The sequence below is a fragment of the Branchiostoma floridae genome, chromosome 1 (genome assembly GCF_000003815.2).
Source record: "Branchiostoma floridae strain S238N-H82 chromosome 1, Bfl_VNyyK, whole genome shotgun sequence".
Lineage (NCBI taxonomy): Eukaryota > Metazoa > Chordata > Leptocardii > Amphioxiformes > Branchiostomatidae > Branchiostoma > Branchiostoma floridae.
The window spans coordinates 10,807,250-10,830,341 of NC_049979.1; the positions used below are offsets into that span (position 1 = coordinate 10,807,250).

The 23,092-nt window shown below is 42.1% G+C and overlaps 3 protein-coding genes across 7 annotated transcripts; 2 read left to right on the plus strand and 1 right to left on the minus strand.

Annotated features, from left to right (window-relative positions):
* The first annotated feature begins 858 nt into the window (after positions 1-858).
* Positions 859-10,242, plus strand: LOC118410365 (centrosomal protein kizuna-like). Of its 4 annotated transcripts, XM_035812056.1 has the most exons (14): positions 860-1,016; positions 1,230-1,292; positions 1,649-1,811; positions 2,235-2,309; positions 2,511-3,276; positions 3,510-3,978; positions 4,284-4,448; positions 5,375-5,525; positions 5,760-5,937; positions 6,281-6,352; positions 6,830-6,880; positions 8,248-8,392; positions 8,810-9,072; positions 9,555-10,242. In XM_035812056.1, exons 1-14 carry the CDS (start codon positions 952-954, stop codon positions 9,653-9,655), a joined length of 2,727 nt encoding a protein of 908 aa, XP_035667949.1. In that variant the 5' UTR covers positions 860-951; the 3' UTR covers positions 9,656-10,242. The 4 variants fall into 4 exon arrangements, with proteins under 4 accessions (XP_035667969.1, XP_035667949.1, XP_035667957.1 ...); XM_035812064.1 differs by lacking the exon at positions 6,830-6,880; XM_035812076.1 differs by lacking the exons at positions 6,830-6,880; positions 8,810-9,072; positions 9,555-10,242 and adding an exon at positions 7,034-7,093 and having other exon boundaries at positions 859-1,016; positions 8,248-8,381.
* LOC118410402 (MAP3K12-binding inhibitory protein 1-like) lies at positions 9,314-16,077 on the minus strand. Of its 2 annotated transcripts, none has more exons than XM_035812109.1 (11): positions 15,960-16,077; positions 15,516-15,620; positions 14,650-14,766; positions 14,249-14,336; positions 13,007-13,110; positions 12,483-12,579; positions 12,209-12,295; positions 11,587-11,778; positions 11,174-11,271; positions 10,765-10,812; positions 9,314-10,414 (listed from the first exon to the last, which is right to left on the minus strand). In XM_035812109.1, the coding sequence occupies exons 2-11, from the start codon at positions 15,603-15,605 to the stop codon at positions 10,304-10,306; spliced, it is 1,032 nt and encodes a 343-aa protein (XP_035668002.1). In that variant the 5' UTR covers positions 15,606-15,620; positions 15,960-16,077; the 3' UTR covers positions 9,314-10,303. The 2 variants fall into 2 exon arrangements, with proteins under 2 accessions (XP_035668002.1, XP_035667993.1); XM_035812100.1 differs by having other exon boundaries at positions 15,929-16,050.
* Positions 15,837-22,615, plus strand: LOC118410393 (probable C-mannosyltransferase DPY19L1). The gene is made up of 3 exons (XM_035812088.1): positions 15,837-16,161; positions 17,385-17,472; positions 19,091-22,615. The coding sequence occupies exons 1-3, from the start codon at positions 15,869-15,871 to the stop codon at positions 20,993-20,995; spliced, it is 2,286 nt and encodes a 761-aa protein (XP_035667981.1). The 5' UTR covers positions 15,837-15,868; the 3' UTR covers positions 20,996-22,615.
* Positions 22,616-23,092: the final 477 nt, after the last annotated feature.

The following is a 23,092-nucleotide window of genomic DNA, read 5'->3' on the forward strand; positions in this document are numbered from 1 at the left end:
TACTCAATTGCTTTTTGTTTTCCAAATGTAAACACATCAAGTACAAAACATCAAAAATGTATGTTTATGTGAAAAAAAGTAGAGTAACGTTACTGTTGATGCTCATCTGAAAAGTTTGAAACAAAATGGATGAACACAGAACCGTGATGTTCCATTCATTTTACCTTTGCTGTCACCCTCTGCTTCAGACATTGAACCAGTTAACAAATCCACCCCAACTCTTCAAGCTGTTCTGGCCATTGGTACAGGATATGGTTGAAAAAGAAAAGAAAGTTAGCTGTGCATAATGCAATAAACAAAATCAAGAATTTTAAGAAAACTGTGTAACTAACTAACATTGGCATTCATTAATATTGTTGTGATCCAGTTGATCACCTCATAAAATACCAGACAGGTGAATATTACACCAGATTCTGCAGTGCTGTGAATGTGATGTCATGTCAATTTTCAACTTCAGTCTGGATCATCCTTCATCACCCACTTGTGCTTCGAACTTGAGCTTGAGTGCCACAGATAAAACAGAAACAATAAAAAAATGGTACTCACATCTTGATCCTACTTATGTAAGGTGTGTACGATTGTTTTGCTATGAAAACCTATGCATGAACACAAAATTATCAGCCCTGGATCATGGACAACTTTGGAGCTCTGAGACTTTAAACTGACCTTTGACCTTCTATGAGTGAACTCTGTGAACCCTGCTTTGATGACAAACAAACGTATTCATTTTTCGCAAGGGACCGACTTACTTCTCGACTTTAAAAAAGGTGACTTCAAAAAAACTAAGGTGCTTATCATACTTTCTAATTTTGTATAATGACTATTATGTATTCTTGTTGACCAAATAACATGATCATAAACAAATAAGCAGCCAGATGCCACTATTTTCGTTTGGTTGTTGCCATCATTGTTGGCGCACTGCCTGTCGGGAGAAGAAGGCGGGTGTTCAAAATGGCGACGAGCAATGTCGAGTTTTACGCAAAACTTCAACAACTTCAAGACCACCTACATGCCAGGTATTTACCGACAGTTAACTACAAATGTAACACATGCTTTCTAGACGTATCTGTGCAATGATCTAGTCAGGAAGGGGCACACTGTGTTGCGATATATACCGTCAACTGGGCCGTGGGAACCATGGCAACAACATAGTTTATAGCACTCGTAGAGTCGTACTCGTAGTTATATTGATTTGCACTTGAACATTTCCTGTTCCTTTTCTCCCATAGTGAAGAACGCCGTTTGCAACTGGAGAGGCAGATGAACTCATATATGAAGTCGGACAAAAGGCTGTGAGTGTTTTGTGATATTTGACGTCGATTGTTCTTATCTTTGATACGTAGTTGTGATAATTTCATTCATTGTGCTGTCCTGAAAATAATTTCAAAGAAATTTTTGCTGGTCCTGTTTACTTGCTTCAGTGATTGTGACCTAAGGCCTGTCAGTTACATTAGTTTGTTTGGAGTTAGATTACATACCTGGTCCATTGCTCGAAACAAGTGCAAATTATAACATAACCATGCGCAACACCTGTGCACATGTACAGACACCATGCATGTTTAACTTTAATTATCTGTCTCTAGTCTACACTTCTACTAGTATCTGTATTAAGAAAAAGCATAACAGACAAAAATGTTCCCTTGAACAGGGCAAGGCTTAGGGCGAGTAAGCTACAGGCCTATTGGACCAAGCTGTGTGAAGACGAACAGAAGAGCCGAGTTCGGAACGAGCAGCTTCTGAAGGACTTCAACAGGGTGGAGAGTCATGTCAGCACGCTGTCAGCCAAGACAGACAGGCTCAGGGAACTCAAGGTGATATGTAATGGACTCTACCCAGAAATCAAGTCCATTGTTATGTTGTATGAACATAGGTGAAGGGAGAGTTAAATTCCACCAAGTCTGAAGAGCAAGCACATTTTGCCAAACTCCAAAGTTGCTCTATGATCATACAAAGATGGAGCAGCAATAGTATTTCATTGCTTAGGGGGGGCTTTTAAAGCCTGTGCACTGACTAGAAACCTTCAGTATCACAAATTATACAATTGCAATGTCAGACATCATCCTGACATATGTTTAAACTTTTATGAGAAAGGAAGATAATTCTCCATACTCTTGATTCTTACTATTCCTAGTAAACTATTCTCAGTGTTGTCCTGATTTTCCATCATTGCTTTGTTATTTTCTTTAATGCATAATAATTTTTTACATCAAGTTTCATATCTCTTTCATTTGCAGAAACAATATGAGGCGCATATAGAGCGACTGTTCCCAAGATGGAGAGAGCAACTGGAGAGAAAACGACAAGACAAGGTATGGTCAAGGACAGAAAGAAAACTTTTGTGACACAATTGTGACACATAAATACATAGGCTCTTGTTTAAATGTTTAATGCTAGGCTGCCCGTTGCATCAGAAGTTTGCAATGTCATTAACAGAATCTTCTGATTAACCTTATTTCCTGCTGTGAAATGATAATGATATGATTATGACATTGTGTACCCTTCATTCATAGCTCACAGCTCAGAAGGCTCAGCCTCCTCAAGCAGCAAGCCATGACACAAGGACTCAGCCAATGGGCTATGGACCTCACACTACAGACCCTAGAGGGCCGCCCTATCCCCTCTCTAACTCTGGACCAACAAATAATGTACCACCAGGGCTGCATCAATCCAGTCCACAACAAGGACATGCACCACCTGTGCTGGCCTACCCAAATATCGGTCCCATTAGCCATTCCACACCACATCCCATGCCCTACGGTAATAACACAGGACTACCTGCAGCTGGTCAGCAAGGTCATTCTGTGGACAGCCCAGACAACTGGACAGTCCACCCACAACAGCACAGAGAAACCGTCCCACAGTGGATGCCTCAACCACAATCAGCAGATGTCCCCCCGCACTCATCAGTAGGTAGGGGTGATTCACACACCTCAGCTGCAAATTACCAAGAGCCTTCTTATGGTGACAGGAGACAGAGAAGCCCTGATGGAGGCTATGATAGCAGGCGACCGATGGTGAGGTCAGCATCATACTCAGAAGAACAAGAAGTACCAACTGAATATGACGATGCACAGAGAGGAAGATACGCAGAAAATGCCAGTAGAGAAGTTTCTCCTCGAGTCCAAAGGACGAGTCCCAGAGGAAGTCAACAGGAGAGAAGGAGTGCAAGAGAGGAAGCACCGCAAGATGAAGGCGACATAACGCCTCGTAGAAAGAAGATTGGTTCTCCGAGGAGAACTGGGGAATCTCCAAGGCACAGTGCTGATAAACAGCAAGGTATTATCTATAAGTTTGTTTCGTCAGAAACTAAAAAGAAAAACAATGTTTATTTTGAAAGTGACCAACTCATAAAGCTGTTGTTTGTGTTGGTGGGATTGTTACTGCCATATTTTTAATGTTCACCCTGCTGTCACTCAAGACAAGTTTGGTGCCAAATGGTCACCTTAGTAGGCTGGTTGATAGTGCTTTGTAAGCTTATGCCAATTGTCGGTTCTCATGTCCCCTTTCAGCTTTTCGTGACATGTCACCAGAAAGAGACTCCCCTCCCAAGTCCCCTCCAAACAATGGAAATGACAGTGACATTGACAGTGATCTAAGCCTTCCACTCAGTGAGAATGGTTACACCAAAGCCAAGACTGGCCCCTCCAGCCCTGTTCCCTACTCCTCCACCAAGGGCAGTCCCACCGTGTCCCCGGGTCGGGACACCACATTCCCTCCCGACTCCCCCAGATCTGCCGGCAGGGACATCAGCTTCACGCCTGAGTCAGTCAGGACTGCGTCCGTGACCCCACACGACCTCCCAGACTCACCTCCATCACCTGCCTCACCTGATCAGTCAGAACGGGATGTACCACTGAGTATGGAGGGGTTGCTGGTGTTGCTGGACGTCATTGAGGAGGCGTTGCCCAGGTTACGAGGAAGAGGAGGGCTGTATGGAGGAGGTGACTTGGACCCAGAGCTGGCAAGGGAAATTATTGAGTACGTGACCTTGGTTTCTTTTTAACATCCATATATCATCATCCTTCAATACTACTAGGTTGGCCACAAACTTTGCAAAACTCCATTCCAATATAGAATATCATCAGTCATTTTACTTTCGACACTATGAATCTCTCCCTGGCCCATGTTGTTCAGTTCAAAACTTGCTGGCCAACCACCTGGCATAACCAACTACATACAAGCTAAGATCCTCTTTTCTGCAGCAACCACCTCTCTCACCAACCATCCTTCCTCAGTCCCTTGAGTGGTTGTTGAGACCAAGTTTGCCTGTCTTATGCCATCAGGGATGCTAATTCAGGAGGCAGCCCCCATGACGAGGACCCTGGTGTGCTGAGTGCAGTGGTGAGTCGGGAGCTCCCGCGTGTCACCAGCGCTCTGCCTACAGGCTGCCTGCTCACCGACAAGCTGCTGTCTGGGCGCATGGCCCTGGTGGATGACGTCAGTGTCAGGTAATGAACATTCTCATATTTATGCAGCATATCCACTCAGTTTCTGTATTAATTAATGAAGCAGGCAGGTGGTAAGCACCATTTGAATTTCAATGGAACATAGCTCAAGCATACGTGGAGGTTTGTGTTTCATCAGCAACTTTTTAAGTGTTCTGCCATTCTATTCTTTGAGCTGTAGACATCCAATAATGCTTGTTTGAAAGAGTTAAAGGAATCTTGTAATTTCTAAAAACACTTGAATGAAATGCAAATAGGGACACTCGCATGGCTGTGGACATAGCAATGGCGCCATATGAAAATGATGTAGATAATTATGGCCAAATAGCTATATTATATGACATATTCTCCATAACTTAATTATTTTTTTGCTGTTCCTTAGATTCTACTTCTATTAGGCCTAGGAAAAAAAATGTTGTGTTTCCTGTTTCAGTCCTGAAAAAATTAGAGTCGGTAGGTAGGGATTATCTTTTTTTTCTTGTATTTTTTTTTTTTAGGCTGGCCAAAATTCTAGTGATACATATTTACAATACAGTTGAACAAAGTAAACTGAAATGTATGATGACACTTGTCTTTCAATGTCAAACTTTAATTTTGTGCATGATAGATACATTTATCCTTCGTTAGATGGGACAAGCAGTGTTTTACTTCAATAGAAAGCAGGCTAAACAAAAATTCTAACTGGAAGCTATGTGACTCCACTGCCCACCCAAAAAAAAGTCTAGGGTCGGCAGGTTTTTTTAGGGTAGGTAGGGAAACAGGAAACACAACATTTTTTTTCCTAGGCCTTATTATAAATTGAAGAATGAATATGGCATGTAACCATTGTGTAATTGATTCTCGTGTTGCCCTGATATTGATGATGTATTCAGAAAAGGTCCTTCTGAGGATGGAATAAGCATGCTGAGCATATGAAGTGTTGTCCGCAGGTCCAGTCTGTACTCCCACTCAGTCCCCCTGTGGGATAGGCTGGTCCAACACTTCACCCTGCTGGTGCGGCGGGGAGTCATGGAGGCGGAGGACATCGCAGACGTGTTCTCACCGCTTTTAGTCAAACCTGGGTCCACTCTGGTGCAGAAGGTAGTTATGTCTATTATAGATTTCTTTATTCTGTTTAGGTAAAGCTAAGGAACACATTCTTGGTGGGAAAGTTTTTTTTATAAATGATACAGTACTAGTACTAGTTTTGTGTACACAGTCACTGGTGAAAGATAGTTGATGCTATCGGGAACATCTGGCTTCTCTAAACTTGGAGACTTTATCCAGTTGTTTGATTCATTTTGTATGATGAATGTTGTCCTTGTTTCCCCCCAGGCTGCCGAGCTTCTGGCGATTGTGGTGCAGGGCTGTGCTGGTAACCAGACCCTGGCCGACGACCAGGGGAGTGAGTCGGCCACGTCCTCTGCCTCCCTCCCCATCCCATCCTCCCCTGACCCTCCCAGGGGCACTCAGCACAAAACTCCCGCCATAGTCAATACAACAGGAAAGAGAGGTACATGTACTAGGTTTACTCATATATCAACACAAACACAAGGTTTCTGAGCCAGTCTACAAATTTCAGAGATGATGAAGATTTTTAATGTTGGCAACCACCGTAATGATTGTAAACTCAAGTTCTTGCAAAAACAAATTGAACCAACAGGTGCCCAAAATACCTCGTTATATTGTAAATAATGAAATATTTCAGTGATTTCATTGAACATGTACTCTGTCTTACTACTGTACTACCATATTGTTCAAACTACAAATGCAAGAATGTGAAGGACTCCTCCCCTCTGTAGTCTCTCTTATCTTATTTTTTTAATCAATTTACAGTAGTCTATCTTGTCTTGTAGCTCCTAGCAGGGACACAGAGGAAAGTGATGAGGATGGAGACAGCTTCTTTGACAACAAGGTCCCTCTCACAGGTCTGTCATTTTCTACTTCTGTGTACTATTTCCTTCCACAAACTGTCTTTATTCATTCACCCTATGATAGTATGAGTCTTTCATTGATATTACCCTAGTGTAGGTACGTTCTTAATCTACGCATACTTCTTGGAGCACTGATGTACAGTTATTTTATATTCTATGACAGTTTTGTGTCATGCCAAAGGACACTTAATCAGTTCTGATTTGATACTATAGATTAGTTCTATAGCTGTATCTTCTGATACTTGTGAGTACAAATGAATGCAATCTTTTGTTGGTGGATTCATTGATTATTTGTTTTCAAATTATCACACTTATTAAGTATTAAGAAAGTTCTAACGGGGCTCTCATGGTAGAAGCTTGGCACAGAGGGCTCTTAGAAGTAGATTTACATGTTTATAATTAGCTACTTGTGTTTAATTATGAAAGAATGACCAATCTTATGCCTGCATTGTGTTTCTAATGCATGTTAAGATGGACACGGGATGGCTATAAATTTGGATGTGAAAACCTCGCATGAGGATGGTAAGTTGTAGATCCCACTAGAGGTAGAGGGTTGGTTTGCACTGGTAGGTAGTCTGTTCTACGTAGGGACTAATTTGACATGTAGGTCATTACGACGGTTAGAACACCTTTCTCATAGCTATTTTAAAGCTGCACTTCCTCTATCTACTACAGAAATCAATGCCTTCACCCTTCGCTGCTTCAAAAACATGGCGCTAGAATTTTCTAATTAAGGTACCGCATCAAAAATCCTTGTCTCTCTTCCTTATTTACTTGTGCAAAACTTTCTGTATTTCTTCAGTTAGTGATTTCAGTTAGTGAGAACATTTTTGTGTGGAAATTTCAGTAACATTACTGATACAATCTGCTTTGTATTTTGTTGGTTCACAAAGTTCTTTGTACACAACTAAAAAGTTATTACTGCATAACAATTTATTTGTGACCGGGCAACCTTTGATACCATCCTTGGGAAGAAGACGACGCCTGTAGCTCCCGATCTTCACACTTGCAGAATGTACTTCTCGCTCTCCAAGTGTCCCACAGTTTATCAAGCCTGGTTTTAAACTCATTAACAGACTTGGCGTCTACAACCTCCTGTGGCAGGGTGTTCCATTTGTTAACCACCCCGACACTTAAGGACTGAGCTCTGACCCTACATGTATTCCTAGCCAGGGGTACCTTGAGTTTCAACCTATGTCCCGCGTTACGTGCCCAGTTTGTAGTGTGAAGAAAGACTCAAGGGGTATTCTCTCCAAAACCTTAACTAACTTGAAGAGTTGTATCATGTCCCCCCTCATTCTTCTGATCTGCAGGAAGGGCAACTTAAATGCCTTTAGCCTCTCCTCGTACGGCAAGTTCTTAAGATTTTAACTAAGACCGAAGCTGCAGTGCAAAGAACCCAGTATTACCCAGAAGGGTGACAGACGGTCTAGGTAGTGATGATGAAAAAGTAATGTCCGACCATTTTATCTCAAATAAACTCAATGAACAGATAAGCTACTCTTCCACAGACAGGTGCTTCATGTATTATATGTACAGTATTCACAGGGTCATTAGCAATGGCAAGTATAATGAACAGGGGACTGCAGTTTATCATATCTAACAGTACTGGACCCTTTCCAGTGGGGTGAGCAACACGCCTGGGATTCAAACTCACAACTTCTTGGTCCAGAGGCAGTGTTACAAACCATTGGACTCTAGCCTGGTCGCCATCCAATTTGTACCGGGGCTTCTTACACTCACTGCCCTGAAAGAAAGATCTGGTTGTAATAGGATGGCACCAAAGCTAACTGTACTACACATGTTACAGTAATTATTTGGTCACATATAAAGAACCTAGTTAACCAGTGATTGAGCACCAGTTGACGGATGTGGTGTATGTTGTGCAGACACAGCTGCCTACCAGAGCCTGATGCGCAGCAGCCTCCAGCAGCAGCCAGCAGCCGACCTGTCTGAGGAGGAGCTGGAGGCAGACAGTGATCTGGACGGGATCGAGGCTGCACTGTCACCTCATCCGACCTCTACAACAGTCAGGTAGCACAGAAACTCTTCTTTTACATTTGCATGCTAAGATAGGTGTTATTGAAGCAACATGTGAAGTACATGTACACCAGTCCACACTTGATACACGTTGACACACGTTCATATATATTAAATGTGATATGTGAAATGTGTTCAAGGATGTCTCTCCACATGTTTATAGATTCATCAGGACTTAAAGTTGAATCACGTAATCTGTCTTTGTTAAAATTTGTCAGACCCTTACAGCCTTCCTTCTTCTCTCCTGACCTTAATGAAAATCAGACAGCAGACTTTTCATGAATATACAAAGATGCAAACAAACTTTCAGGTCTACACACTAATACATAATTGTACTGGTGGAAATAAGATACTAATTTCTGCATACCGTATAGCAATGACATATTAAATGATGTTATGAAATGTTTGCAGAGCTGGTGGTGGTAACCTGGGACTTAACCTCAGCCATGACGGCTCGTTAGACCTTGACAGCCCAAGGAGACGAAGCGGCCCCTCCTCCCCACGATCACCGCTCCACAGGCAGCCTTCCCACGACGACAGCTCAGTCTCCTCCTCCCCCACCCAGTCCCCCCGCTCCCCTGCAGGGTATGTACCCTCTGCCATGGAGAAGAGCACCAGGTCCATGGGTTCCACTGGTACTGAGGGCACAGCAACAGGCCCGAAGAGGCCTAAAGGTAAAAATGATTACTCTAAGGATGAGGCCCAATGTAGAAAACTGGATGTACATACTGCACAGTTCTCTCCTATCCTGTTGCCTGCTTCAACTGAACTGAACATACTTGCTCTTTATTCACCTATACTGTAATTCTCTACATATCACGTTTTACTGATGCGCAATGTGTGACCAGTTGTGGACGAGTTCCCATTTACCACTTCAAGTAAAACACATTGCTACAAAAAGACTGACACTCCGTAACAGCTGCTGTATTGTGTATTTTAGATGTGCAACTGAATACTACCAATAAGTACAAATGTAGAACCACACACATTTCAACACATGCTTTTTGCATGGATTTTTCCAACAATTGTGGGACTGCACTCACCTGACTGGGGAACACCAATTACAGTATTTACTTAGAATTGTACATTCCTATTTGATACACATATGGAGAAACCAGTTTAAGCAGTCTAATTAGAAGTGTGTTCTGCCCTGCAGGTTTCTGGGGGGAGTCGGATGATGATGTTGATGATCTGGCCATCAGCACAGGGAAGCAGGACCAGTCTGGAGAGGACGATGACTTTGACTTCTACGGTTGAACTGCTCAGCACAAACCACCAACCATCAGATCCATGTCACTCTTAAGTCACTGACAAAACGATAGCGGATTCTAGATGTATCTGAAATGTCTTACTGTTTAAAATCTTTTATTACCTGGACGTATAACTGCCATTGAGGCATTAGCACTATATTACAGCTTCTGTCAGCCTAATGAATGTCAGCTAATTTCAAACTCTATGGGACAAGAGTTATGCCACTGGGTTGATACGTTTCTTATAGATTAAAACAACTACCAGTACATAAATGTTCAATGGTGCAACAGTATAATTGTGTTTCAGAAAAGGGACATAGTTAAGACACTGGCAGGTTGAGATGGAGAAGAATGACTGAATGTTCATACTATATGTAGTCTAGAATGACATTCATTTTCTTATATGGGTCAAGATGATTGCCTGGCATCCATCCATGTGACACCATCATAGTGTGTGTGCAGTTTTGCCATTGGAAGACAGGTGGGGCTGTTGAGATGCTGTCATAGATGAATTTGTAGAAAGTATTTTCTTAAACTATCCTTTTTCTTCAAATATACCATACCATGACATGACAGCAAATACAATAAAGCTTGTGATGCAAAGATGATGATTTTGAGGTTAGAATTCAATTTGACAGCACGTGACTTTGAAAGTTCACTGGAAGTCATCTGTGTTGGTTGTTGGGTACAGCAAAGTGTCCTTTTTACTCAGGAGGGATTCTCGCAGGGTCTTCATCCGCTCCTCTATCTCCTCTATACTCATCTCCTGCAAAAGAGGATAAAAGACAGTTAACCATTTTTTCACTGAATATTTAGGACATTTCTTAAAAACAGAACGACTACTGAAAGTGCAAGGAAGCATCATCTGACTGCAGTAACCTATTTGGTAAGTCAATATCATGTAGCACTCATCAATGGCATGACAGGACTGCACCCACCATTGATGAACACAGTCTGAGATTGGAGCAAACATAGTACACATTCCCTACCATCAGATGTGAGAGGGCATGGTCCCTACATGGTTTGCTCATGGAATATTATCTAGAACAACCTGTTAATAGTCTTCAGTGGCAAGGACCATGTGCATAAGCAAACAGCAATAGAAATTACCCCCACCTGATGGATATGGCTGCCTGGCTCCTGCTTTTGGAACTTTATAGCTGGCTGAAATAACAAGTTATAGAGTCGGTTTTATTAGGTAACATCAATATTATTTTCATACTGGTGAACTCAATGTTGACCACAAACAAAAGTCATCATCACTGAAGTTGGAGATAGTCCAATACACGGGCCTTCCCAACCCCCAGATATAAACCAGGAAAATAGTATGGCAATCACCAATTTTTTTGCTCCTTTTCTTTATTGCACTCACTATTGTTTCAGTACCATCTGCTGCACTAGTGTCTGGCACCTGAGAAGGATGCCCCTGAAGAGGGCTTTGCCCAGTAGAGCAAAAAAGAAAAGCATAGAATAGCTGCAGAATAGAATAGCTGTAAAACCCAGTGAAGAGAAGATTGACTCTCACCCCCAGCTGGAAGTACTCAGGTGACAGTCCCTCCAGGTGCAGGATGCGATTCTCCAGCTGCTTCAGCCGGCTGTAGATATCTGTGTTTACCAATGTTCCTGTATGGAATACATGGCATTAGCTGTTACTAAACCATGCTTCTAGGAGACTGGTCTAGATGCCTACACAGGCTCCCAAGGAAATTTGGCCCTGAGTTACTGGTAGACCTTGATCAGGGACTAAATCGGGGCGGGGCCTATGGTAACATTTCTGTAGGAGTATGTTGGCCCTGGAGCTGGTCTGTGTAGACCCTAGCTTCCAGGCTACTAGAAGCCCTTCCACTGGTAAATCACCGCTGACAGCAAGATATTGTGTTCAGTAGTTCAGAAAATGTTGCAAATAGGCACAACTTTGCCTATCAAGGACATACTGACCTGACTTGACCTTAAGATGAGACTCCATGTTTCGAAGCCGTTCCTCTATCCCCTCTGACACAGCTGATGATGTGGACGGCACGGCTGACGATGTTCCAGGCTCCAACTTCACGACTGTCTGTGATGGAGTAGTGGACCTGGGCACAGGTACCTGTCTGGTCTGGGGTCCATATGGGTTCACTACTCTGCAAACTGAGGGAAATATAATAATGTAGAGACTGTTTGCTGCCTCTTGTATGATCAGCCTCAGTTGTAAAACCTCTGTATGTAAAAGAGCCCAACACACTTATCCAGGACAGTCAGAATAACCCGGTGTGCTTGGCTAAAAACACAAACATTTCACTACTATCACAGCCAAAGCTGGTATGTTACATCGGAGGTTATACTGGCTTTATCAATACAGATACAAATACTACCAACATCATACATGGATTACTTGAAAAACATTGTTTTACCACAGATGAGAATGACTGCTCAGATTCTCTGTGCTCACATACTAACTATGGTAGTACTGGTATGCCATTAGGCTGGGCATAATCATAATGTCAAACCTGATTGTTTGAACTTGTTTCATCTATTTTTTTCATTGTCATAAACTTGAACATCTACTGATTGTACTGACCTCTGATGTGACTCCTGCCTACCCTTGGCTGGTACACAGCATCTGTCCGGGCACAGCTGAAGTCTGGCTCAGGAACACTTCCACCTTCTGTGCGGAGAAAGAAAAAACAGATCTTAGACTACAGTGTCTACCTTTCTATTATGATTATTTCCTTAGATAATGAGTAGTTACTATTGACAGACTTGACTGTATGTGTTCATGCAGATCTGTGAAGTGCATGTAAAAGGTTGCTGTATGTAAGCAATAGGAAGGGATTAAGTTTCAGGCAGCATACCTGGCAGGCTGGGTTTGACGGCCCCAAACTCTCTTCTGTTGTTCTCATCAATCTCTGTCTGTTTCCTCTGCAGGAAAGCCTGGATTCTTCTCTCAATCTGTGAGAAGTATGGATACAAAGAGCAATGGAGACATCAATCCCAGAATGCCACCTTACAGAGCGAATCGTTGTCTCAGTTCAAATTTTAAAGGCCTCTCGTTATTCTACATGCCAGGGGCTTTAAACCTCGACATTCCACCACAACACATCACACTGCACATGTGCACATGTGCAAACTGGCTTGTAGGGAAGAAAGAGTTTTAAAAAAGAACACAAAAGAAATTAAGACAAGTGAGCTTCACACATTTAAGTTAAAGACATTAATACCTGCAAATGGTTGAAAAAAGGGCAATACTAGTAGGAGTACTAAATGTTACAAGAACAGGCATAACATGATGCACTAGACCCTTAATTCTGCTTAGAGATTAGCTATCATAGATACTAGTAGATATTATATTACTACAACACAACACATGATCACCCACCTCTGCTTTGCTTGCCTTGATCTGCACCAGGTTGGGGTCTACTTCAGGGCGGGGCTGCTGAGGTAAATCCCCCAGTCTACAGTCAGGGAACTCTTCTTTTACAGCTGAAAGAAAAAAAAGTTTATGATGCTGTTTACAATTGTGCACAATATATGTACCTTAGATTAGTTTAATCATGTTGGTAGTTCAATATCCTTATTTTACAACAAAAATATTAATGTTTTGATGAATCAATGATGACCTAAATTGTGCTGGAGATCTCTTATGCCAATCACCAAGTTGATGCAAATGTATTGTGTCACATGCATCAAGTTTTAGCCATAGACAGCAGACAGGTTGTTGAAACATCAATACTTTTTTCAATTTTTGGTTGTTAAATAAGTATATTGTAATTGATATGCAACAGTTAATGTGTGTACCTTTTCCTCTAACAGCCTGTAAGGCAGGAGAAGCACTCAAGTCCCTTAATAATCAGTTAGGCCCCAGAAGCCCTGTATTTTGATGATGCCCTCAGTGTGCTGTTTGCTGAATTTACCCTGGCACTTTTACCTCAAGCCCTGGATTATCTACTAGCTTTTTACTCATAATAGACATGCCAGCATGGTTTCAAAAGTATAGAGATAATACTTCTTGCTATGTGTTGCAGCTTTAATATATAAGTGCCTTTGTGTTTTCACCCACGCTCATTGATCAGAGTTATCCATGAAACTGCAGTCTAAAGGTTAAAAAGGCTTCATCTCTGTCAGATGTTTGCAGATGGATACCAAGTCACTTATGCCGGGATGAGTGGATAAGGAACAAAGTATCTTTGTCCTCTTTAATCATGCTTTTAGTGAAATGATTGACAATTTGATCTATCATCACACCCACTGGTAACCTTTGTATTTGACATAAGATTTCTAGGTGCCAACTAGTAGTAGTGGTAGTAGTTGTAATACCGGTAGTATCAATCCAGTATTTGTTAACACTGCTGCCGGGGTCTCTGACACATACAAGGGTGGGCAGCAGTCAGCTAGTCTTCACACTGAGTTTCCAGGTGGCTCTATCCAGCAGGTCTACACTGGTGAGGCCACAGACATTGATGTCCTTAATCTAACAAAAGGTAAAACTTAGAACCATACTGAGTACTCCGCAAGGTTCCTTTACTGTTGTTACATGTACAATTACCTATGGCACTCTTTGACAAATTGTGATGATGCTGAGCAGGGATTGAGCCAAGGTATTCTCCTTGTTATAACCTACCCTGTTCCTGTGGTGGTGAGGGGCATTCCATCTGGAGAGAGATGTCATCTCCAAGACTCATCATTGCTCTTTGTGTGTCTTTTAAACTCTGAAAAAAAGAACGACCATTAACTTGTCACAAACAAATAAGACTTTCCCTGATAGTTCCTCAACTTGTATGTAATTGGGGCTGGGAACATGGTTACATTGGTCTTTCTTTGCATACAGAGGCAAATGCCAATCAATCCTTCCTGGCTGGGAACTGACTATAATGGATATATAATTAGAAGAGATCATGTAGCCAGGTTGGCAATTGCCTTTTACCTGTGGTCAGGGAGGCTCTAATTCATTCTGAGGAACACCTTTCACAATGAACTCTAAGAACCAAGTAGTCCCAATGACAGAAAGGGAAACCACTTCACCTGGAGTTTGTTGCAGAGTTCAGCCAGATGCTCCGTCACCATCTCATGTGCCACCTGTTGCTGAGACAGTTTGGTTCTGTCAAGATGGAGGGAAGCAGCTGAAGGGTCCACTTTCATCTGCAAATGTAATACATGATATACTATATCTTATACTTTTAAGTTATAGATCTAATATGTTACTTTATATTCTTCATTGCCCTATTGAAATGTTGGGTATTGTGTGTTTGCCATACAGTCAGAAGTTTATGCGTTTAAATCCTGGCCTGGACTTTTAATCTCTCTTTTTTACCATCCATTCAACAGTTAACGTTAATCAGTTGCTTATATTTGCACCCTTTTATTGGATCTAATTCATCTGTAGTGTTAGGGTTGTACATAGTGTTAGAGTTGTGAGGACTATGAGTTATTTACAAGGTTATTCTGTCAATAGTGCAAGGAAATTCTTATTGGCAGAAACATCTTGTCAATAGTGCAAAAACTCTTATTGACAGGAAGATCCTATCAACAGTGCACATCTTAAATACTGACAGGAATATCTTATGATGATGATGATACCTTGTAAATAGTCAATGCAGAAACACATTTATTGGCAGTAACACAAAGGTGAAAAATCGGCAAGAACATCCTGTCAACAGTGCAAGAAATATTCTTATTGACAGGAACTATAATCACAGACAGAAGTTAGCTTCTGATGCATCAATTTGATGCTGTCACAGACAGAAACAGACCTAGGTTATTGCCCATTCCGTATCGATGATCCAATGCCTCATTTTGCTGATAGCCTCCTCAGTTGTGTGTAAATGTTACCGTTTAAAAATTTGGTACGTCTGAACCTCATATACTAAAACCTTGCCACTCATAATTACCTTGTCAAGAAACTGTTTGACTGCGTCGAGAACGGCAACTAAGACAGGTTCTCCATCAAGGGTCTCTGCCTCCATTTCTTCCAAATCCATACTAGTATTTGTGTTCTATAAAAAGTACACAAGGGTTTATAACGCCCACATACAACACCTGGTACAACAACACAGCAGGCGTGCAGGAAACCGTGTCTGAACTCTGACCTCAGAGTATACCAAATAATATGCAGGGTATGCAAATATTTCTACAATAGTTATTTGACAAAATCTAGCACATATGTCCTAAGCTAGACTTGATATCCTATTTTATATAACAATTCTTTTTTCTTTCTCTTCGTTGGTCATTGTTTTTAGATTTCATGATTATAGATTTGTTATTTTATGGTAGTTGTCCCCCTTTCAATATTGGTATCGCCTACAGTTCGACGTGTAAAAAGTCCGTTCACAAACTAGCAGGACGAGTCCTGTCACGTTCACGTCTTCAGTTGGCAGGTAAGGAAAGTATGGCGGTCAAGAACAGGAAAGTCCGCTCAGGAGGGACAGCCTCAGCGTCAGGTGGTGTTTATTCTCTGGGAACCAGCGGCTTTGGAGGTGGAGTAGTCCGGGTAGCAGTCATCAGTGTCATCGCGATCGTCTTCAGTGTTCTCCATGGGTAAGTGCGCCCTGAAAAGGAAACTAGGAGTAGCAAAAAATAGTTTGTGTCCTTATGTACAGCTTTCATATAACACAGGTTATCTATTGATTGCCCAATAATATCAGTTGTAAAACAGTGTTAGCCATAACGACACAAAAGGTGACATGGTCCTGCCCTGGTCTCGACACTTCCACGTCGCTAAAAATGAATGAAACTTAAATGTGTGTTGGGTGGCTATCATACAGAGTTCGGCGTACATTGCGCGGAGCTGAAACTACGTTTGTTATTCCGTTTGAACAATCCAATATACATTGTACATTCAATTTGAAATTTGACACATTGATCTGTGTGACTCCTTGCTTGTACCAAGGAGGTTAAAAGTTGGCCTGAGGCGTGACAGAACGGTCCGACTTCTTCTTGTGAAGGACTGACCATATTCGAGCCCGTGTCACGCCCCTAGTAACACCTCCCTTATTAAGATAAATTACTACAATCAGCTTCAAGCTCCTTGCTTCAACCCACAAATCGCCTTGTCCTATGTTCCCAGGGAGATTTTACAGAATACTGTATTCAGAATACTAGTCTATTTAGTACGCTAGTTCTGAGAGAAGTTGGCACTGTTCCTTCATCCTTACTGACAAAAGTCTATCACTTTAATGGAAAAAGCACATGCCACCAGCTGACACAACATGTTTGTACCTCTTTCCTGTTTGAACAGTGACTAGTCCAGAAAGACACAAAAGGCCACCAATCCCCTAAACAATAGCATGGTGAAGAAAGCTAATCAATAATTTATCAAATATGTGTAACAGACTGTGTCAGATGTGATGTAACAAGGAAAGCATCAGAGGGCTTAGTTCATGCAATTCCTTGTGTTTACTGCTGCAGAATTACCTCTGGTATTACCATGTATTTTCGCAGCACTTCAGTCCAGATAAGATGTTGAATAGAAATGAGTCAATATTTGAGCTGCTTACTAGTGCTTATCGAGAACACACAGGCAGCTATATAAATGTAATTCGTTTCAAGTCATATAGAAGAGCTGATAGTTTTACCATCAACTTTGGTACTGTTCTTGGAATCAAACTTTATCATTAGGCCATACCAGTTTAATTTCTTAGATTCCGTAGGAATATTGAATTGGTGCGCAAAATAAAAAGACTGTCCTTAAATACTACTTCAACAGTGTGATTTGCGCTATGATAACATGATGATTGTGCAATTTTTGTTGTGTCCTGCAGGTACCACATTTCCAGCATGTTTGAGAGTGACCGACATTTTTCACACCTGTCCACCTTGGAGAGAGAGCTCACCTTCAGGACGGAAATGGTAAACTACGAAAAAGGTTCTAATTACACCAAATAGTGGTTACTAGTCTAGAGCAACTGGCTATGATTTTGGAAATAGTCAAATGTTTCAGTTACTGTAAATGCATTTAAGTTCGCGTGGATTTAATTTCGCGGTAGCGGGAAAATGGACTTTTCGCGGTGGTTTTAATTTCGCGGTAGCACTATGCACTGTAGTCTCTTACTGTTATGGAAAAATGTTCGTGGTGGTTTTAAATTCGCGGTGAAGCGGCCGCCGCGAAAACCGCGAACATTAATCCACCGCAAACGTTTCTGCATTTACAGTAGTATCCTTTACCTTTCATTAGCAACAATGAGTAGATCTGTTGAAGAGAAGGTTTTATACCTTAGCTACATGTATGAATAGAGCAGATTTTGTACCTCCTTTAGATATCAATTCTCAGTTAGAGTATAAAACCTGCTGTTCAACAGATCTGCTCAGTATCACCAAGGAGGTTAAAAAAGACCTTAACCTCCTTGGTATCACTGACAAAAGGTAGTAGATGTAACCTGACATTTTCCCAAATCACATCCAGTTGCTTGAGTACTGCTATTTGGAGTATCTTACTACCTGGATGTCTAACCTTCTTCAAAGTATCAAGGTTCTTATTGTTTGAAATAAATAGATACCAGTGTAGTGAACTTTATGGTATCTACCTGCCCTTTTGACAGTCTCCTGGGAGGAATGAGTTGAAATATCATGTCAATGGTTCAGCTATCATGTATGTTTTCAAGAATGTCTCAAGCAAGATTTGAACCTTCAAAGTACCCAACATCAAAGCTTTCCTACATTACTGAATGAGGAGTGCTGATATCAAGAGCTAAATTTATTCTAACCTTCAAACAGATGTAAAGATCTGGCTCTTTTTCACTGTCTATGCTGTTTTTGCAAGTCTTGGTGCTCATTTCTAGTGTGACGTCTAATTACAACAGTTTCCTGCCTCCCACAAAGGAATAGAGTAATCCTTATATCTGCTTAGAGATTAGATTTACTCTACATGAACCTTTCATTCTGTACCATTGGAGACTGCATGGAGACATGATATAACAGACTACATGTATGTGTCTCTGTAATATGTCTTTGAAGATTAAAAGCATGTGACTGGCAGCAGGCAACAAAGTCTTTTTGCTATTTCCAGGATGTTTGTATACTAGGATGTTAAAGTGTATCCATAACAACACACTCTGTTGAGTCATCAGCAGAAACTGGTGATAGCGAAGTGATGTACTCTGTGCTATTATACAAATGCAGTGTCCATACAACGGTGTCAAAAAAACACCATATTCACAGTAAGCTTTTGCCCCGAGGCTGCCTTATAAATGTTTGCCTTTCATCTGATGGGTTCCTGCTATGATGCAGGAAATGGATTATAAGCAAGACCTTTTCAATCTGAGTAAATTCTGACTTGGTGTTGGGTTTCTCTGTCACTTAGAATCTATCTTGTCAGTATTACATTGAACTGTAACGAAGGTAAGGTAACAAAGTAAGGGAACAGGAAAGGAAAATATCCTGTATATCCAAAGTTTCTAGTAAATGATATGAATAATGCATGGACAATTCATCTAGTAAAAGTCAAGCTTTTCTCCTCTCTCTTGTGTAGGGGCTGTACTACTCCTACTTCAAGACCATTGCAGAGTCCAAAACATTCTTGGAGGGCCTCCATGCCGTGATGTACGACAACGTGACGGAGTATCCAACGACCATCAACGTGCTGAAGCGGTTCAACCTGTACCCAGAGGTGGTGCTAGCAGCCGCCTACAGGACATACGAGACCATCATGGGCATGTTGGGGAGACCCACCAAGCTGTGTTGGACTGTCAACCGAGGGGAGGGGATGTCTCCGGTACAGAGCTGTGAGGGAATGGGAGAGCCGGCGTACTTCTACGTCAACTCTGTGTTCGTGCAGAACGGTCTGATGATGGGCCTTTTCTTCATCTTTGGTACCTATCTCAGTGGCAGCATGGTCGGCGGTCTCCTTACTGTGGCCTCCTTTTTCTATAACCACGGTGAGTGCACCCGTGTGCAGTGGACCCCTCCGCTTCGAGAGAGCTTCGCTTTCCCCATGCTGGCCCTGCAGATGTTCCTGATCACGTACATGCTGAGAAGTCGCGGCGTCAGCTGGAAGCACGTCGTGCTCCTGGCTGCATGCAACGTCACCTTCATCCTGCCCTGGCAGTTTGCACAGTTTGCCCTCCTGACACAGATGACCGCAGTGTTCCTGGTGTATGTGATGGGGTTCATCCCTGCTGACAGGGTCAAGGCCATTGTCACGGGACACATCCTGGGGCTCATGGTCAGCTACGTTCTGCTGTTTGGCAACGAAATGCTGCTGACATCCTTCTACGCTTCATGCCTACTGACTGTCATGGCTATTGTTTCCTTCAAGCCACTCCTGCAGAGGCAGGTGTTCAGTATCGGGATCATGGCACTGCAGGGGGTCTTCTTTGTAGCCGGGTGCATTGGGCTGAAGATGGTGATATCCAAGGTGTTGAATGTCACGGATGATGCTCACATCGCCAACATCCTGCGCTCCAAGTTCTCAGACTACCGTGATTTCCACACCATGTTGTACACGTGTGCGGCAGAGTTTGACTTCATGGAGGTAAAGACTCCCATCAGACTTTCTGAGACCCTCCTGCTGCCGGGAGGAATGGTGGTGGTCGCCATGATCATCTACAAATGCCTCCTTCCACAGGCCAAGAAATGGTTTGCCCAAACACAGGAGAAGGAGCCTACAGAGAACGGGAGAGACCCAGCAGACTCAGAATCAGAGTCATCTGAGGACAGTGATGGTGCCCCAATAGACCCCAGTGCAGCGATAGTGTACCACATGCTTCAGCTGATGGCCTTCTTCCTTCTGGCCTTGATCATCATGCGCCTGAAGCTGTTCTTCACCCCTCAGCTGTGCCTGGCTGTGTCCCTGCTGGCATCCCGGCAGCTGTTTGGGTGGGTGGGCAGCCAGACCCGACACACCTTCATCCTGTTTATCGTCCTGGGAGCCATGAGCATCAAGGGTTCCTCCGAACTGCGCCATCAGTGGAGCATTCTGGGGGAATTCAGCAACGTACCCCATGAAGAGATGATGGAGTGGATGATTGCCAGGACCCCACCTGATGCAGTGTTCGCAGGGGCCATGCCCACCATGGCATCCATCAAGCTGTCAGCGCACAGGGCCATCGTGAACCACCCACACTACGAGGATGCCGGCCTCCGCGAGCGCACCAAGAGGGTGTACGGCATGTACAGTCGTAAGCCGGTAGAGGAGGTGCACCGTGACCTACTGGCCATGGGAGTCACACACTTTGTGTTGGAGATGTCGTGGTGTCATCGTAGGACCAAACCAGGCTGCAGCTTGCCGGAGATCTGGGACTTAGAAGATCCACAGCGTGCAGGGAAACAGCCCACTTGCGATGCCGTCAAGAAGAAACCAGAACCTTACTTCAAGGTCCTCTTCAAGAATAAGATATATATTGTACTTAAAGTCTTACAGGTACAAGATATGTGAGCATATCCAGATATGTAAAATGGCATTTATTTATCAGATGACATTGCCACTTTTAAGATTGAATGTTTTGCATGTATATTTTGTACCCTTTGCAGTATAACACTGTCAATGCAAGTTCACATGCACGTGTGTGTGTGTGTGTGTCACCAACACTAGGTACACAAGAGAGAGCCATAATTCAATATGACAGAAAGAAACATCTTGAGTATTAAAACACCAAAGGGATTCAACCATCCCATTTACAGCCATAACATAATATTACTGGTAGCTTTGCCAACATTGCATATGGTCATAGTTCCTGAGCCATATCTGTACTCTTATTAAGAAGTGGTGGTTTCTTTTATGCGCTCATGTCATATCAACTATTTTGTAAATACATGAAATGTTGTTGCAGAACTCATAGTATCCTATAACATTGCTGTAGCAATATATGTAGTTAATCTAGGTTATATAATTACCTTTGACAAGAAGACAATATTATCAATATGTATTTGGAAGTTCATCATAAAGTTTGTTGCTTTAGGGTACCATAATTAATTGTTTGATATGTATGAAATGTTTGTCAAGGCAGGTAGAGTATCTCCTGTTGCATAAATGTTGTAGATAAATGTGTAGGAATTATTCCTGCAGTTAGCAAGTTGACCAGATTATGAGGAAAGTGACTCAATGTTACCTGTTTTACACACTGTACTTGCTGTGTGTTAGTTTATATTGGTTCCAGTGTAAGACAGTAGGATTATGTATGTAAATGATCCTGTACACATTCCAGGTTCTGATAAAAGTCTCTCCATAGCCTTCTTTCAGCTGTTTTTTTTTTTTTTTTTTAATTCATCTATTTTGCTACCTCTTCTCCCTGGATTATGTTACATTATATGATATTCATTGGGGACAAGTTCTGTTTTTGTACCTATTTCTGCACATACATACATTGCAGCATGCTGGTACTTTCTTACTATGTTATTACAGTTTTTAGTTTAGGCTAGCATATTTCTTTCAGATAAGGGCTTTTAGATTAGTTGTAAAATGAGCCTCTTACATCCACATTGACTGTGGCCTGGAAAGATTTTGGCTTTTGATAGATAGTTGTGCCATGCCCATGGTTTGTCAGATGCAGCATCTTGTTTGGATGGGAAAACAGGCCTTTCAACATAGCCTCAACTGATGAGGAAGTAGTTTTGTAAAGTGTTATGTCCAGTACTTACCATGTATTTTGGCAGATATGTACACAGAACAGTTGTTTGTTGGTGCCATTTTTCTGTGATGAGTACCAAATCAGCGGGACCAAAAGTGTATGACTTGTGTGGGTCTTCATCACTGTGCAGTTGTTTATTAAGTGATGTAATATGAAGGGGTATTTGATATTGTGTTACATCTTCTTGTGCAGCATCTCCTTTTTGGAGACATTAGACCACTTCATGTATACCAAAGTACCACTGTCATACATGGCTAGGTTTGTCATAGTTTAGTGTTTTGTATCTTTGGAACATTGATGTGCAAAGATGTTGAATTGAATTATTTCAGAATGGCAACCAGTCATCATTTGTGTCTTAAAAGCTGTGTGGATGAGTGAGATGGATGGTTCATTGTCACATTTCTACTCCAGATTATACCCTATCATCCTACACTGACTTGTTACTCTGTGAAATAAGACTATTGCCAGAGGGCAGTACCCAAGATAAAAAGCAAAGAAAGCGTACCCACTTGACGAAGCTGGCAACGTCACACCCTTTAATATTCATTCACATGCTATGAACAAGCTTATCTGAGTTGTTTGCCCCCTTGGAATCAAAATTAGGTTACTCCTTGCACTTAAAAGGCATTCTCATGGTATCTGCACGGACTAAACAACTACAAAATAGTGGTCTCCCCATATGTCATGTTTGAAAATTCAAACGTATCACGCTACACTATAAAGATGTTGTCAACATAACCTGCATTCTAACCGATCAGAAATAACGAACCCCTGCACATATTCAACATCACAACCACTTTCCTTCTTGCCATGGGAATGCATCATTTGTGGTCCAATATATTACCTGTTGGGAATCTCCTCGTTCCCTGGGTAATTTGGACGTCACGTCCAGGCAGTCGTTATCT